We start from the raw sequence: 16,680 nt of genomic DNA, 5'->3' as shown, positions 1-16,680 counted from the left end.
TATCCATCACCTCTCTCTGGTACTCCTCCAACTTCCCTTTCTTCCATGGTCTTCTACCCCTTCCTATCAGATTCCCTGTTCTCCAGTCTTGTATCTCTTTCACCAATCAACTTCCCAGCTCTTTACTTTACCCCTCCCCATCCCAGTTTCACCTATCACTTCCCACCGTGTGCTTCTTCCTCTCCTCCCCACTCCTTATTGCTCTGACTTCTCATCTTTTTTTCTAGTCCTGACATAGGGACTCGGACAGAATGTTGTCTGTTTATTCTTTTACATTGATGCTGCCTGGCCAGCTGAGTTCCTCCGGCACTTCGTGTGTGTTGCAAAAAAAATGTGATGTCCATTCAGAAATCTGATGGCAGAGGGCAAAAAGCTGTTCCTGAATCATGGAATGTGTGCCTTCAGGCTCCTGTACCTCCTCCATAATGGGCATGTCCTGGGTGATGGGGGGTCCATAATGGCGGATGCCAAATTTTGAAGCATCACTCCTCAAAAATCAATTTGTGCTTCACACCCGATAGGTTTCATCTCCCAGCAAATCTGTAGAAGCTTTCTCAATAAGTCTGAGTCATCTGTGATCAGTTCCGAACAGCTAAATCTAATTTTATTCAAGTTTAACCTGAAATCACAAGAACGATCTTTTGACAGAACGTTCCAGCCCACTGGCATCCCTTCATTCAGCACATTTTCACTTTCATCACCATTGCATAAGATGATCTGTAGAGCAGTAAAGTGCAGTTTCCATTTCTACTGCCTTACTCATGCTGCCTTATTAACATAAGGCCAGAAGACATAGAAGCAGAATTAGGCCATTTGGCCCATCGAGTCTGCTTCACCATCTGATTATGGATGATTTACTTTCTGCCCTCAACCCCATTTTCCTGTTTTATCCCCATAAAATTTGACACCCTGACTAAGCCAGAATCTATTAACCTCTGCTTGGGTAAATATACCCCAAAACTTGGCCTCCATAGCAGTATGTGGCATTGAATTCCACAGATTCACTATCCTCTGGATTAAAAAAAAATCCTCCTCATCTCTGTTCTAAAGGGACAACCTTCTATTCCTAGACTGTCCCACTAGTGGAAACGTCCTCTGCATGTCCACTCTGTCTTGGCCTTTCAGTATTCTATAGGTTTCAATGAGATCCCTCCCCACCCCCCATCATCATTCTTCTAAACTCCAGTGAGTACAGTTCTAGAGCCTTCAAATATTTACGTAATCTCTCACCCTTCAACAATGACCTCTATTTCTCCAACCTGAGTGGAACAAAGTCTGCTTGCTTTAACTCTATCTGTACCTTGGCTCCAGGGAATGAAGTCCTAACCTATTCAACTTATTCCCTATAACTCAGGCCCTCAGGTCCTGGTAAAAGCCTTGTGCATTTTCTCTGCACTCTTTCAATCTTATTGATATCTTTCCTATAAGCAGGTGACCAGAACTGCACACAATAATCCAAATGTTGACCTCACCAATATTTTACTCAACTACAACATAACATCCCAAGAACACGGACCATGTATTCATATTCTGCCTGAACAATCTCTTAACCTTCACCAATTTTTCCCCTTCTAAAGCCCCAAAATGTACAAAGATTGCAGTCATTTTGATTTTCCCATAAAATTGTAACATTTGTTTATTGATTTTGTTACTTAATCAGAAAATGTGAAGCAAATCGCAACATCATTATGCTCCACAATCTATCTTTACTTACTGGTATTATATGCCTCTTTGCACATGTATTGAAGTGCATATTGTTGTTTAATCATTAAAGGAGTGTCTCCTATTGTAATAATAGCATCTATTAGCATAGTAATAGCAGTCAGTGGTTAATGGCCCCATTATACCGTGTACAAATACTAAACCTTTTAATGGGGTTAAGGCAGGTCTTGTAGGATGGCATTTGAAATGTGATCCCATCCATTTCCTTTTTGAACATGTTCTGGTTATGATTTTGACATCAACCGCTGAATCATTCTCACCAGTCACTCTGCAGTAGTGCTCTGCATAGCCGACGTTGATGGATTTTCATTGACCTAGGCTACAACCACCCTCATAAACACTAGACATTCTGTTGATGCTGAGTAACACACCAAGTGCTGGAGGAAGCTGGCAGGTCAGGCAACATCTATGGAAGGGAATAAACAGTCAACTTTTCAGGCTGAGACCCTTCCCCAGGACAGGACAGGAAGGCGGAAGAAGCCAGAAAAAGATTAAGAATAAAGTTATCCTCGTGCAGTTCCTTCAGCATTGTATCAAGTAATGTGCATTGCTTTTGCATCTTCATCAGTGGATTTACTATAGGCAGGTATTTCAGCAAGCTCTGATTCTCTCTGTGGTGTGTGTTTCCTGCAGGAAACTGCATGGTGTGTTGAACATTTTGAGGCTGCATGCAAAACAATGTGTGCTGTTACTCTATAGGTCAAGATTTGGTCATTGTAGTTTTGTAAAGATTCTGAAGGAGATTGTAATTAGTCCCATATTCATTTAGAATATCACAGTCTTTTGCTCTGTCAGGGTAGCGTGGGGTTTGCTTAACGTTTTACAGGGCCAGTGATTGGGATTCAGTTACTTAATCAGAAAATGTGAAGCAAATCGCAACATCATTATTCTCCACAATCTATCTTTACTTACTGGTATTATATGCCTCTTTGTACATGTATTGAAGTGCGTATTGTTGTTTAATCATTAAAGGAGTGTCTCCTATTGTAATAATTTCCCCCACTGCCTGTCAGCAGTTTGTACGTTCTCCCTTTGACATCAAGGAGTGGTCCAGTGTTAGTGTTCCAGATCCCCCCCAACGCGAAAGACACACAGGTCAGGGTCAGTGAGCCGCGGAAATGCTATGTTGGCGCCAGAAACATGGCAACATTTGCGGACCTCACAGCACATCCTTGTACTGTTGCTGGTTAACAACACGTTTCACTCTATGTTTCGATGTACATGTGACAAATAAAGCTAATCTTTATTACATTTTGTTGCATTTTAAGCATGCTGTGACAGTGTCAGAACTCAGCTTGCATGCACTGTTGGCCGTGCATGACAGCTTCTGCTTGTCTGAAACATATTGTGGTGATGTCAGCTTCTTGATCCATTGGACCTTCTGCTCATGGATGTCGATCCGACACCATTCACTATCTTTCCCTGTCAGGTTGCCTCAGAAGTTCATACATCTTACTTAGACAGGATAGGTTTGATGAAGTGGATGTCTGTTCTGTAGAAATGTTGGATTCTTGTGGCCTTTATAAACACATGGTAAGGGTTCCTGAACCAGACTGGCTTTGCATTTGGGAAGGTTCATCTAGTAGTTGAGGGCAGGAAAGAGATCTGGAAAAAAGCCTCCACAATGCTTTAGTAGAAATAATCTCCAGTAAATATTATCTCCAGTAAATAACAATTAGGATTATATTTGCTTCATATTTTAAGCAGAAGTATTTTGTGCCTCCTTTTATTCATCATATTTCTGTCTCTTTGAAATGGAGGCTCAGCCTGAGAATTGTGGACTGAATCCCTGTAATAAAAGGGTTAAAATATGAGGGTCATTTGACAGCTTTGAGCCTGTTCTCACTGGAGTTTAGAAAAATGTCTTGGGGGGGGGGGGGGTGGGGGTGAGAGGAAGTCTCACTGAAATCTATTCAACATTGAAGGGTCTCAGGGGTTCCGAACCTGGGGTCCACAGGCGCTTTGTTTATGGTCCATGGTGTGAAGAAGGGTGGTGACCCATGCTCTAGATGGAGAAGGCATGTGGAGGATATTTCCAAGAGTGGGAAAGTACAAGACCAGAGAGCCCAACCTCAAAATAAAGGGACTTCCCTTTAGAACAGAGGTGAGGAGGAACTTCTTTAACTAGACAGTGGTCAGTCTGTGAAATTCGTTGCCATGAACGGCTGTGGAGGCCAAGTCATTGGGCATATTTAAAGCGGAGGTTGATAAGTTCGTGATTAGTAAGGGCATCAAAGGTCACAGGAAGAAGGCAGGAAAATGAGGGTGAGTGGGAAAAGAAATCAGCCATGATGGAATAGTTGAGTGGACTCAATGGGCTGAATGGCCTAATTCTGCTCTTATGTCTTACGGTTCTCCACCTGTGATATTAACTCCATTGACAGTCCCTGATCTGCTCGGCAATTCACTAAGAACTTCATTACATGTCCATTTGTTTTACTCTCTAACTACATCTCTTAATGAGACTCCATTTTTCAGACTGTAGGAGCCATGCATCTATTTTCTGTCTGTGATGTATTTTGTGGTGTGTATATTATGGTAATCTATCTGGGTTGGGGCGCGGTAGATGCAAATGAGTATAGTTATGTATTCATGCTCTGGATTAGTTAGTTGTTAGCCAGAGAAAGTGAGCCACGGGGGATGATATTTTTTCTTAACCACTTATTACACTTAAATACGCAAACCTCACAAATTGGAATGCTAATTTAGGTCGACCGCTAATTACGCTAAGTATCATTTAGTTATTTTGCTAATTAGAATGCTTAGTTATACTGATTTGAATGCTAAGGTCATTATATCACTAATTTAGTCCTCATTAGCATTTTATCGCTACAAGAACATTTGTCTCTGCTCCTAGGTCTTATGGTCTGATTAGGACTCAGCTCTTGCTTCTTCTCCCCTGGATAAATGGAACAGACGAGAGTGTAAGTGAGAAAAATGAACCTAACACTTGCATGACTCTGATAGTAAAGAACACTTTCTTCTCTCCCAGGAACATCTCATGGAAGCTAACATTGACCAGTTCCGATGTGCCATCCCACAGGAATCCAGCAAGAAAAAGGTACTTTTCTCTGTTATATGTTTTAATTGAAATTTGCTTTATGACTTATTCTTCGTGAAAAGCTTTTGACTGCGTGCCATCCAGACGGATTATTCCTCACATCTGTATATTGAGGTGGGGCAAAGGGAAAGGAAAGGAATGCTGAATTATAACTCTACGGTTGGCGAGGAACTACAGTGCAAGGGTAATGATGAGATGGCGGTTCAAGATGACTCCAGAGAGTAGCAACACTTTGCGAGGTCGCCTCAACAAATGTATTCATAATGTCAGAGAGTACTACGGTACAGACACAAGTCCTTTGGTCCTTCTAGGACTTGGTCTTCTGCCTGTTTCATCTGTCTGCACCCACATCCACGTACCATGCCACACATTTTACTTAATTTCAGCTACTCTTTGAACTTTTTCTGCAAATTAACCATTAGAAAATTGAGTTACATGAGTAAAGTAAGTTAATTTCCTGACTGGAGTTTGTTACAAAACTATCTTGAAATGAAAGGCGGGGATCATTTCTGAAATCTCCAATTATCTGTCATCTAATAATATGGAAATCCCAATCGTCCAGCTCATGTGTTCATCTGAACTGTGTGCTGGGGTCCAGAATGGGAGTTTGGGCTAGGGTCTGGACTGTGGCCCAAGTATGGGATCACGAAAACCAGGAGTCACAGGTGAAGAGAGGAGCAACAGTCATAAACACAAGAGATTCTGCAGATGCATGTCCTCAGCAACACACACAAAATGCTGGAGGAACTCAGCAGCTCAGGCCGGAGAGGAATAAACAGTCAACATTTCGGGCTGAGGCCCTTCATCAGGACTGGAACAAGAAGGAGCAGAGAAGCCAGAATATGAAGGAGGGGAGGGGTATAAACTGGCTGGTGATAGGTGAGACCAGGTGGGTGGATGGGGGAGGGGGAATGAAATGAGAACCGGGGAGATGATAGGTGGAAAAGAAGGAAGACAGTGGACCATGAAAGAAAGGGAAGGAGGAGAGAACGCCAGAGGAAAGTGATGGGCAGCTGAGAAGAGAAAGGGCTAAGAAAGGAACCAAAGTGGGGAATGGAAAAAGAGAGTAGGGAGAAATTATCAGAAGTTCGAGAAATCGATGTTCATGCCATCAGTTTGGAGGCTGTCCAGGTGGAAGATGAGGTGCTGCTGGTCCAGCCTAAGAGTGGCCTCATCATGGCAGTAGAGAAGGCAATGGACCAACATGTTGGAATGGGAATGGGGAGTGGCAACTGGGAAATCACACCTACTGTGGATGGAGCAACAATGCTCAACGAAGCAGTCCAGCCGTAGACGTACACTCAGTGGCCACTCTGTTCGGTACACCTGTACATGTGCTCGATAATGTAAATGTCCAATCAACCAATCGTGTAGTTCCAGCTCGCAGCATAAAAGCATGCAGACATGGTCAAACGGTTCAGTTGTTGTTCAGACCAAACACCAGCATGGGGAGAAATGTGATCTAAGTGACTTTGACCGTGGAGTGACTGTTGGTGCCAGACACGCTGGTTTGAGTATCTCAGAAACTGCCGATTCCCTGGGATTTTCACTGTTACGAATGTGCCACAACTCTGAGGGGCCGAAGGGTACAAAGTAGCCCCCACCTTTTTGAAAATTGCAAGATCGCTATTAATTCAGGTCAGGGGACCCAGGAAATGAGAGAGAGACGTTTGGAATGTGTCCTGGCCTCCGCGATACAAAGCCACGGATACTGGCTATTGTCTCTTGGAGACGGAATTGTGTATTGAGTACTGTACTATTCATTGAAGCCCTCAGGGAATGACCAGAGTGCGCTGATTGAGGGATTGCATCATCCCAACCTGATTGACATCTGAGACCCCGTAAGTAAGGATAAAAGAGGGTCTGGGGAACAACCCCTTTAGATGCACCAGGAGAAACGCTAGAAATCCTGTGACAGCGTTTAAGAGCGACAGCCGGTGGGGCCCGCGTGCGTCCTTTCCCTTGCCAGGGATTGGCGGCCGTACCACGGAAGACGGCTTAGCTAAAGGAGTGGACACCAACGAAATTTCGAAGGATCGACATCATAAAAAAAGGAAAAGCTGGCAAGTTCTAAAAATCTGTCTCTTGACTCCAACCAAAGGCTGCAGCCTGCATGAACTAAAATGACTTTTTATATTTCCATCGGACAATACATTATCCCCTAGACAACGATAGAGCTTATCTCTTATTGATTATTATTATACCCGCACTTTTAGAGTTAGTATTGACAATGTATATTTTCTGTATGTTTGCATTGATATTATTTTTGTGTATTTTTACCAATAAATACTGTTAAAAATAGTACCATCAGACTTCAACGGACCTCTCTATCTTTGCTGGTAAGTGACCCAGTTACGGGGTTCGTAACATCACACACCACAGTTTACAGAGAATGGTGCGAGAAACAAAGAAACATCAGTGAGTGGCAGTTCTTTGGGTGAAAACACATTGTTAATGAGAGAGGTCAGAAGAAAAGGGCCAGACTGGTTCAAGCTGACAGGAAGGCAACAGTAACTCAAATAGCCACACATTACAACAGTGTTGTGCAGAAGGGCATCTCTGAATGCACACATTGAACTTTGAAGTGGATGGGCTGGTCGCAGAAGACCATGAACATACACTCAAGAGGCCACTTTATTCAGTACAGGAAGTACCTAATAATGTTGCTACTAAGTGTATTTTTATATAAAAGTTCAAGATTTAACATTGTATTTTTAGCAGTTTAATTGCTGACTAAATATGTATTTTCATTTATAGATCCACCGGAGGCAATGTCTCTTTCACATTCAGCCTTTTAATTATACATTGATGTGAGCGATAGAATTTGATAGAGTAACAGTGTGACCCTTTTAAACATCTACTTCTACCACCTACACAAGTGAATTATAGCCACTTTTATGCCGAAGTGTATTCACACTATTCTCTTCTCAGTTGCTATAGTTACTTACATGTCTTCTCTTTTGCACCCCTGACAGCGAGTATTGTCTGAAATTAGGAAGGAGAAGGAGGCCAAGATAAAACCGATTCTTTACAAGGCACGGCACGTCCCCCGACAGATAGTAAGTTGTCAAGTGGGTAATGTAAATGTACTCAGGCGTGGACGTTGGATACTGATGGTCTTCTGTTGAATTCTATCACACGTGATACAGAAGCTTTGAACTACACATTCAAAATGCTGGACGAACTCAGCAGGTCAGGCAGCACCTATGCAGATGAATAAACATCGAATTTCAGGTACTGACACAGGGCCTGTCCCAAGTTTGCACAGAGAAAGTGAAGGAAGGAATGGCTGTGGATGATGGAGTATCTCCAGTAGAGTTAGGCTAGTATTGTCATGGGAATAAGCTGTCGATGAAGTCATCCGAGGAACAGATTAATGAGGGTTAACATGAACAGAAGAAATTAAGGCCTGGCGCAGGGTCTCAACCTGAAACATCAACCATCCCTCTGCCTCAAAAGGAGCTGTCTGACCCACTGAGTTCCTCCAGAAATTTGTTTTTTTTTTGCTCCATTTTCCAGTATCTGATGTACCTCATCTCTGGAAAGGAAGATTAAAGTTGTAGAGTGAAGGTCTGCAAATGTCACGTCTTGGTAATCTTCAGAATGGGTTGAAGGGAATTCCAATGTTTGCGATGGGTCCCTTTCTCTAACTGCCATTATTTTATAGATTTCAACTTCTTTTGTTCTCTCCCCCTCCTCCTCTACCCCTCTCTCCCTCTCTTCCCCCTCCCCCCTCATTAACCTATCAACCATCTACATAGCATCCCTGGGCTTGCCTTCCTGGGATATTTCCTCTGTCATAGCCATTCCCCACCTCCATGTCAACAGCATAAAAACAAATGTGTTTTCTCACTTTGCCTGTTCTGATGAAGGGTCTCTGACTCCACTTCCCTCCCTACAGTCGCTGAATGACCTGCTCAGTGTTTCCAGCTTTTTCTGTTTTTATTTCAGGTTTCCAACATCTGTTATTTCATGCATAGCAGAAGCACTTTCAGCTCCATGAGTTTAGACGTAAAAGATCTAATGGTTTTCTTAGAGTTTGCATTGACTCCTTCCAACAATATCTATTCCATCAGGATAAGGTTTATTATCACTGACCTATGCCATGAAATGTGTAGTTTTATGGCAGTTTTATAGTACATAAAGTATACTATAATTTACTAAAAGAAAATAAGTAAAGCAAGAAGAGAGCAAAAATAGTGAGGTAGTGTCATGGGATTACGGACCATTCAGAAATCTGATGGCAGGGGAAAAGAAGCTGTTCCTAAAACAGTGAGCACGTTTCTTCAGGCTTCTGCAGCTCCTCCCTGATGGTAGGAATGAGAAGAGGGCATGTGCTGGTGATGGGGGTCCATAACGATGGATGTCACCTTGAGGCATTGTCTTATGAAGATGTCCTCGATGGTGGGGAGGCTAGTCCATATGATGGATCTGGCTGACTTTATGACCTTCTTCAGTTGATATTCCTGCTGTTTCCCTCATTCAAGTATATATATTTAATGCCCTTTGAAAGTGACCATCAATCTGTACCAGCTACTTCCCTAAGCATTTCGATCTAAATCCTAACTAATCACAGAATGTTAGAGTCATACACTATAGCAACAAGTCCTTCAGCCCAACTGGTCTAGTCTGACCAAGATGCCCCAACTAAGCTAGTCCCATTTGTCTGTGTGTGGCCCATATCCTTCTAAACCATTTTATGTACCTGCCCAACTGTCCATTAAAAACTATTGTTGCACCTGCCTCAACCGTATCTCCTGGCAACTCAATGCATATAGATCAGAATCAGAATCAATATTTCTCACTTTCTGCATACCACCTTGTCTGAACTGAAGAGCACGTTTGGTAATAGACTAAGACAACTACTCTGCTCCAAAGAGTGCTGTATAAGGTCACTCTTACCCTCGGCCTTTAATCTCTATAATGAGTCAACTTATAGCCGAGGAAGTGATGACCCCCCCCCACCCCCGCCTCTTGTTACATTGTTTGTGGTAACTTATTTTTTATTCTTTCTACTTCTCTTCTAATATTTATATCTGTGCACTTGTAATGCTACAGTGACACCGTAATTTCCTTTGGGATCAATAAAGTTTCTATCTATCTTCTCGCTGTCTTCTATGCCTCCTCCTTTACTCTCAGTGTACCCATGACTGTGTCGCCACCCACAGCTTCAATCTGCTAATTAAATTTGCTGACGATACTACATTGATCGGCCTAATCTCAATTAATAATGGGGCAGCCTACAGAGAAGTCATCACCCTGACACAGTGGTGTCAAGAAAACAACCTCTCCCTCAATGTCGCAGAAACAAAGGAGCTGGTTGTGGACTACAGGAGGAATGGAGACAGGCTCAACCCTATTAACATCTATGGACCTGGGGTTGAGAGGGTGAACAGTTTTAAGTTCCTCGACATACATTATCACCGACGACCTCACGTAGTCTGTACATATCAGCTGTGTGGTGAGAAAAGCACAACAGCGCCTCTTTCACCTCAGACAGTTGAATAAGTTTGGTATGGGCCCCTAAATCCTTAGGACTCTCGACAGGGGCATTACTGCATCACTGCCTGGTATGGGAACTGTACTTCCCTCAATCGCAGGATTCTGCAGAGAGTGGTGTGGACAGCCCAACGCATCTGTAAATGTGAACTTGCCGCTATTCAGGACATTTACAGAGATGTGTGTAAAACCGGCAAGAAGAATCATTGGGGATCCAGATCACCCCAACCACAAACTATTCCAGCTGCTACCATCCAGGAAACGGTACTGCAGCATAAAACCCAGGATGAACAGGCTCCAGGACAGCTTCTTCCACCAGGCCATCAGACTGATTAATTCACGCTGACACAATTGTATTTCTACGCTATATTGACTGTCCTGTTGTACATTTTGCACATTTAAACAAAGTCAGTTCAATTCAATTCAATGATGTGAAAATGTCACACCTCGAACTGGCCACCAGAAGGAGGTAGAGGTGACAAGGCCAACTTCTTGCTCACCCACCCTTTAGGTTAACTATTAGTTCATGTTTATCACCTCTGTCTTGTTTGCAGCCCTCTCAGTTCCTTGTCCCTTCCTTCTTTGCTCAGTCTTGGAATAATCTTTTGTCAGTGAAACCTTGTTTTCGTTTGCAGGAATCTCTATTTCTGGAACTTGAATTAATATTTTTTGAATTTAATTTGCCTGAGTCTTTTGGACCGTCTGCCTGTACCTTCCCTGCGAAGGAGTCCAGTAAAGCCTAGCTGGATTTTTCCCCTCTAATTTTGTGTGCATCTTCTCTGCAATTGGGGTCACCATTATTCAGTGTGAGAGAGTTAAAACTGAAGAAGTTACCTCGTAAACTATGACATGATTGTGGTGTTTTACTGCAGCAGTATGATGCAAAGACATAAAGATAGTTATAAATGACAAGCTAAATCAGTAGTGCAAAACAATTGGAATTGTGCAGTGGTATTCATTGGTTCATCATATCTGATGGTGGAGGGGAGAAGCTGTTCATAAAATGTTGAGCATGGTCTTGAGGATGTCCTTATTGGTGAGGATGGTTGTGCCCTGGCTAAGTCTACAACCCTCTGCAACCTCTTTTGATCCAGTATATTTTTACCTCCATGCCAGACTGTGATGAAACCAGTCAGAATGTTCTACACTGTACATCTCCAGAAACTTATACCACCATCTGTGGTACAAAAAATGTTGCTCCTCGAATTCTTACCAAATCTTTCCCCTCTTACCTGAATGAAACCTTTGCCCTCTGGTTCATTGTTTCCCATGCCGGCTGGTGGCGTAGTGGCATCAGCGCTGGACTTTGGGGCGAAAGGTCCCGAGTTCGAATCCAGCCGGCTTCCGTGCACGCTCTCCGAGTTGAGCACCAAGCTAGCAACTCAACCTTGTAAAAAAACAGAGCTATTCTCCCTCTCCCCTCCTCTGTGTGTGTGTGTGTGTGTGTGTGTGTGTGTGTGTGTGTGTGTGTGTGTGTGTGTGTCTCTCTCTCTCTCTTATCTTTGCCTGTCATTATCATAGACTTATCACACATCAAGCCCATTCTGATTTACCTTGCATCTGTGCCCTCTGATTATCAACCCATTAACAATACCTCACTATTTCTGTTCCGTTTCCTGTAAATTCTAGAGAATTTGTAATTCTAGAAATTGTAAAATCCCTGGAGATCATCAGCTTCTGAGATGGTCAAAGCACGCTGTCTGACACCAGCGATCATTCCACGGTCAAATTCACATTTCTGTTCTGATGTTTGGTCTAACCAACAACTGAACCACTTGTCCATGTCTGCATGCCTTAATGCATGGAGTTACTGCCACATGATTGGCTGATCAGATATTTATCAGTGTACCTAATAAAATGGCCACTGATATAATAGAATGTTTTACATTTTGGGAGTTAACACAAGCAAGGGAAATACCAAACAGCAGCACCCCAAATGACTGCTTTATGACAGCAATTACCCTCTGGCTGAGCGTGTTAACTGTGCTGGGAAAGCTGTTTGCACCTTTTGGTGAGCAAATCAGGTTTTGTGCTGCCTATGAATTCAAGTGGAAACTACACTCCACATATCAGCAGTGTGCCAAGTGGGCTCTGAAATTTAAGGCAGGCTTTTTAACTGTCGGTTTAACAGGATGCTTTCTCCACTGGTCCAGTGCAAGCAAAACGGATTTAAGGTGAGATTAGCTATGTACATCGACACATAGAGTGAAAGCTGGCTTTCAAATCAAGTCGGTGAGAATTGTGCTGGACAGCGAGGATTGTCTCGCCTCCAGCTCCTACACAGCATGCCCACAGAACTCATTGTGTCAGGCAGTACCTGATTGCCAGGCAATGTCTCAGGTTGAGACTCAGATGAAGTTCCACAGAGCATCCTCTCCACACCAACTGCCACGCCAAACCAGCTCGTCTCCATTCAGCCCATATCTCCCCATGCTGCCCCTCCAGGAACCTATCCCAGTGCTTCTTAAATGATACTATTGTACCTGCCTTAGCCACTTCCTTTGGCAGATCTTTCCATATACTCACCACCCTCTGCATGAAAAAGTCTCTTGTAAATCTTCACCCTCTCATCCTAAACCTCTGCACCCTAGTTTTGGACTCCCTGCCCTAGGAAAAAGACTGTTACCGTCTATCTTATCAATGCCTTTTAACTACATCTTTACTAATACAATGAATTTTAAACATTTCAATAAGGTTGCTGCTCAGTTTCCTGTGTTCCAAGCAATACAGGCCTATAACTCAGGCTCTCAAGTCCTGGCAACCTCCTTGTAAATCTTTAATACACTCTTTTCAGTCTAACCACATTTTTACTAATACAGGATGACTTGTAATAGGAAGTTGCTGAGTTGCTCCATCGTTTGTGTGTTGCTCTAGATTCCAGCAACTGTAGTCTCTTGTGTCTATGAAATCACCAAGACAGGTTCTTGAGCAAACACTCTCTGGACTGTAGAGAACTGTGTTCTCCTAGCAATGATTTGAAGCAATTACAATATCTCACAAGCAACATTCTCTAAGAGGTGTAGAAGCTGAGAGGAGGCATAGGTCGAGTGAATGGCCAGCGACTTTTTCCCAGGGCAGAAATGGCTTTTAATGTAATTGGAGGAAGTATGTGTTGGGGAGAGGGGTGAAATGTCAGAATTATGTTTTTTACACAGAGCGTGGTGAGTGTGTGGAACGCCCTGCCAAAAGTGGTGGTTGTACATTAGGGACATTTAAGAGATAAGCACGTGGATGATAGAAACATGAGGGCTGTGTAGGAGGGAAGGGTTAGATTGATCTGAGAGTAGGTTAAAAGTGGCACAACAGGGTGGGAGAAAGGGTTTGTCCTGTGCTGCAATGTTCCATGTTGTAGGTGCACAGAAGCTATTTTATTAGCTTGGGAATCTATAATGTGTGAATATTTTAAAATTAGGATCAGGCATTCAAGGGTGAAATTACTTTTGAACAGAAGGTGTGTTTTCAGGGAACTGTGGCAATGATTCTCCTAGAGATGGTGGCTGGCGGGGATGAATTGAAGTCCAGATGGAAACAGTGCAGAAAACATTCACAAGAATGTTAACAGCTTGGGAGGGTTTGAGGTTGGATAGGCTGGGACTGTTGCATCTCAGCTTCCTGCTTTAGAAGGCTCAGGGGTGACCGTATCAAAATAGTGAGCGGCATGAATAAGGCGGATGGTCAGAGCCTTTATCCCAGTGTGGGAGAGTCCAAAGCTGGAGGGTACAGTGGGTAAACAGTACAGTACAGGAACAGGCTGTTGGAACTGGTGATATCGATCGGAGGTTCTTCAGAACTCAAATGAAGCCTACAATGTGGTGGTTATAGCTGTTTCATTAAGTGTTACAAGAACGAACAGAGAAAAAGAGACAAATAAAAGAAGCCATTGTCGTTGGTCGTTTCACACTCATACTGGAGATAGCAATATTCCAGTGATAATGATTAACCTATAAAATAACCCGATTCAGGTGGTTCCCAGTTCAGGGTACATATATTATCAAAGTATGCATACTATATACGAACTTGAGATTTTTCCCCTCAAAACAAAGAAACCCATTTGAACCCTTTTTTAAATAAAAGGACCAGCAAAGACCCAATATGCAGAAACAAACAAACCGTGGAAACAACTGAAATTCACGAAAGTGAGTCCACAGCCACGAAGCCAGTCATTACAGTAGCCGATCCAAGAACCCATTTGTTGCAGGCCGCAGCCTCAGTTCAGCACAGAGATGAGTAAACCTCACAGAGCAGTGATCAGAACCAACTTGTCCCTTGCCTCTTTCCCTGACCTTTTCAATCTCGCCCAGTGATGCACCATCAATAACTCGCGGAGACGTGAGGCGAGATATAGGCTTTTATTGGCTGGAAGAAAGAACAAGCTGCAATTCACCACCACACTACATCCTGGAGACTGAGGGCAGGGCTGTGTCTCCAATCGCCTTTATACCAGGGTCCATGGGAGGAGCCACGGTCAGTGGGAGGAGCCACAGGAGCAGTCAGCGGTGGGGGGGCATGTCCAGACAGGTAAATGTAGTTCACCACATTCACCCCCCCTTTGTTTTAAAAGAGAGTCCCCATGGGGTGAAGTTTCTTACAAGTATATTTACAGGTTAAGTCTATCAGGTGGTCGAATCTGTTGCTGCGATCTACGTAGCACCGGCTGTGATTGCACAGATGCCGGTGGTGGTGATTGCACAGGTGCCGGTGGTGATTGCACCGGAGACGGTGGTTGTGCTGATTCCGGCCTGACTGGAGGTGTCAGTGATCCCTCATGCATGTGCGAGGCGCCTGGTATATGCGTGTGAGAGACGCCCGGTATAGGAGTGTCGTGAGGAGTCTGTGTAGGGCTTGGTGTGCTCAGTGCCACCTCGGGTACAGGGTTCATAGTTACCGTGGAGTGTTCGGGGTAGTGGTCTGCTGCTCTTGTGGGCGCCAGGTCGCGGACGGAGACCGTGTCCTCCCGCCCATCAGGTAAGACCACATAGGCATTCTGGGGGTTCGCATGTAGTAGGTGAACCTTCTCGACCAGCGGGGAGTATTTATTGCTCCTCGCATGTTTCCGGAGCAGCACTGGCCCTGGGGATGTCAGCCAAGCCGGGAGGGTGGTCCCAGTGGCAGACTTCCTGGGAAAAGAAAATAGGCGCTCATGAGGGGTGGCATTGGTGGACGTACATAACAGGGAGTGGATAGAGTGGAGTGCCTCGGGGAGGACCTCCTGCCATCGAGAGACCGGCAACCCTTTTGACTTAAGGGCTAAAAGTGTGGCCTTCCACACTGTGGCATTCTCCCTCTCCACCTGTTCATTTCCCCGGGGATTATAGCTCGTGGTCCTACTAGTAGCAATGCCCCTAGCCAGCAGGTACTGGCGCAGCTCGTCACTCATAAAGGAGGACCCTCTATCACTGTGGATATAGCAGGAATATCCAAACAGTGTGAAGAGCTGGCGCAGGGCTTTTATGACGGACGTGGCAGTGGTGTCAGGGCAGGGGATGGCAAAGGGGAACCATGAGTACTCGTCGATAATGTTGAGAAAGTAGACATTGCGGTCGGTGGAGGGAAGGGGGCCCTTAAAGTCGACATTCAGTCGCTCAAAGGGGCGGGTGGCCTTGATAAGTTGCGCCTTTTCAGGACGGTAGAAGTGCGGTTTGCACTCAGCGCAGACTTGGCAGTCCCTGGTCATCGTCCTGATGTCCTCAAGGGAGTAAGGCAGGTTCCGGGCTTTCACGAAATGGTAAAATCGGGTGACCCCCAGGTGGCAAAGATCTGCATGGAGGGCGTATAGTTGGTCGAGCTGTGCGCTAGCACATGCTCCCCGGGATAGGGCATTAGGGGGCTCATTGAGCCTTCCAGGCCGGTACAGGATATCATAGTTGTAGGTGGAGAGTTCTATTCTCCACCGCAAAATTTTATCATTTTTGATTTTGCCCCGCTGTTGGTTGCTGAACATGAACGCAATTGAGCGCTGGTTGGTCAGCAAGGTGAACCTTTTGCCAGTGAGATAGTGCCTCCAGTGCCTAATAGCTTCCACTATGGCCCGGGCTTCTTTCTCCACCGCGGAGTGCCGAATTTCGGGGCCTTGAAGGGTACGAGAGAAGAATGCTACTGGCCTGCCTGCCTAATTGAGGGTAGCAGCCAGTGTGAAGTTGGAGGCATCACTCTCCACTTGGAAGGGAATGGTCTCGTCCACCACATGCATCGTTGCTTTGGCAATGTCCCCTTTAATGCAGCTGAAGGCTGCACGGGCCTCGGCTGAGAGGGGAAAAGTGGTAGACTTGACCAGGGGGCGGGCCTTGTCTGCGTAATGGGGGACCCATTGGGCGTAATAGGAAAAAAAACCCAGGCACCGCCGGAGTGCCTTGAGAGTGGTGGGAAGAAGGAGTTCTAACAGGGGGCGCACACGGTCG

General features: G+C 44.6%; 1 protein-coding gene across 3 annotated transcripts in view; it reads left to right on the top strand.

The window, feature by feature from the left end:
- The window catches only part of cfap99 (cilia and flagella associated protein 99), a 97,849-nt gene that overhangs the window by 54,256 nt on the left and 26,913 nt on the right, over window positions 1-16,680 (top strand). For all 3 annotated transcript variants that reach the window (XM_073047949.1, XM_073047948.1, XM_073047950.1), the window contains 2 exons: window positions 4,715-4,783; window positions 7,759-7,842. In XM_073047949.1, the coding sequence (XP_072904050.1) occupies window positions 4,715-4,783; window positions 7,759-7,842 (153 nt within the window). The remainder of the gene's footprint in view (window positions 1-4,714; window positions 4,784-7,758; window positions 7,843-16,680) is intronic.

This window comes from Hemitrygon akajei, chromosome 6 (assembly GCF_048418815.1).
Source record: "Hemitrygon akajei chromosome 6, sHemAka1.3, whole genome shotgun sequence".
NCBI lineage: Eukaryota > Metazoa > Chordata > Chondrichthyes > Myliobatiformes > Dasyatidae > Hemitrygon > Hemitrygon akajei.
The sequence above is the reverse complement of the archived record's forward strand: the minus strand, read 5'-3'. Positions and strand labels throughout refer to the sequence as shown.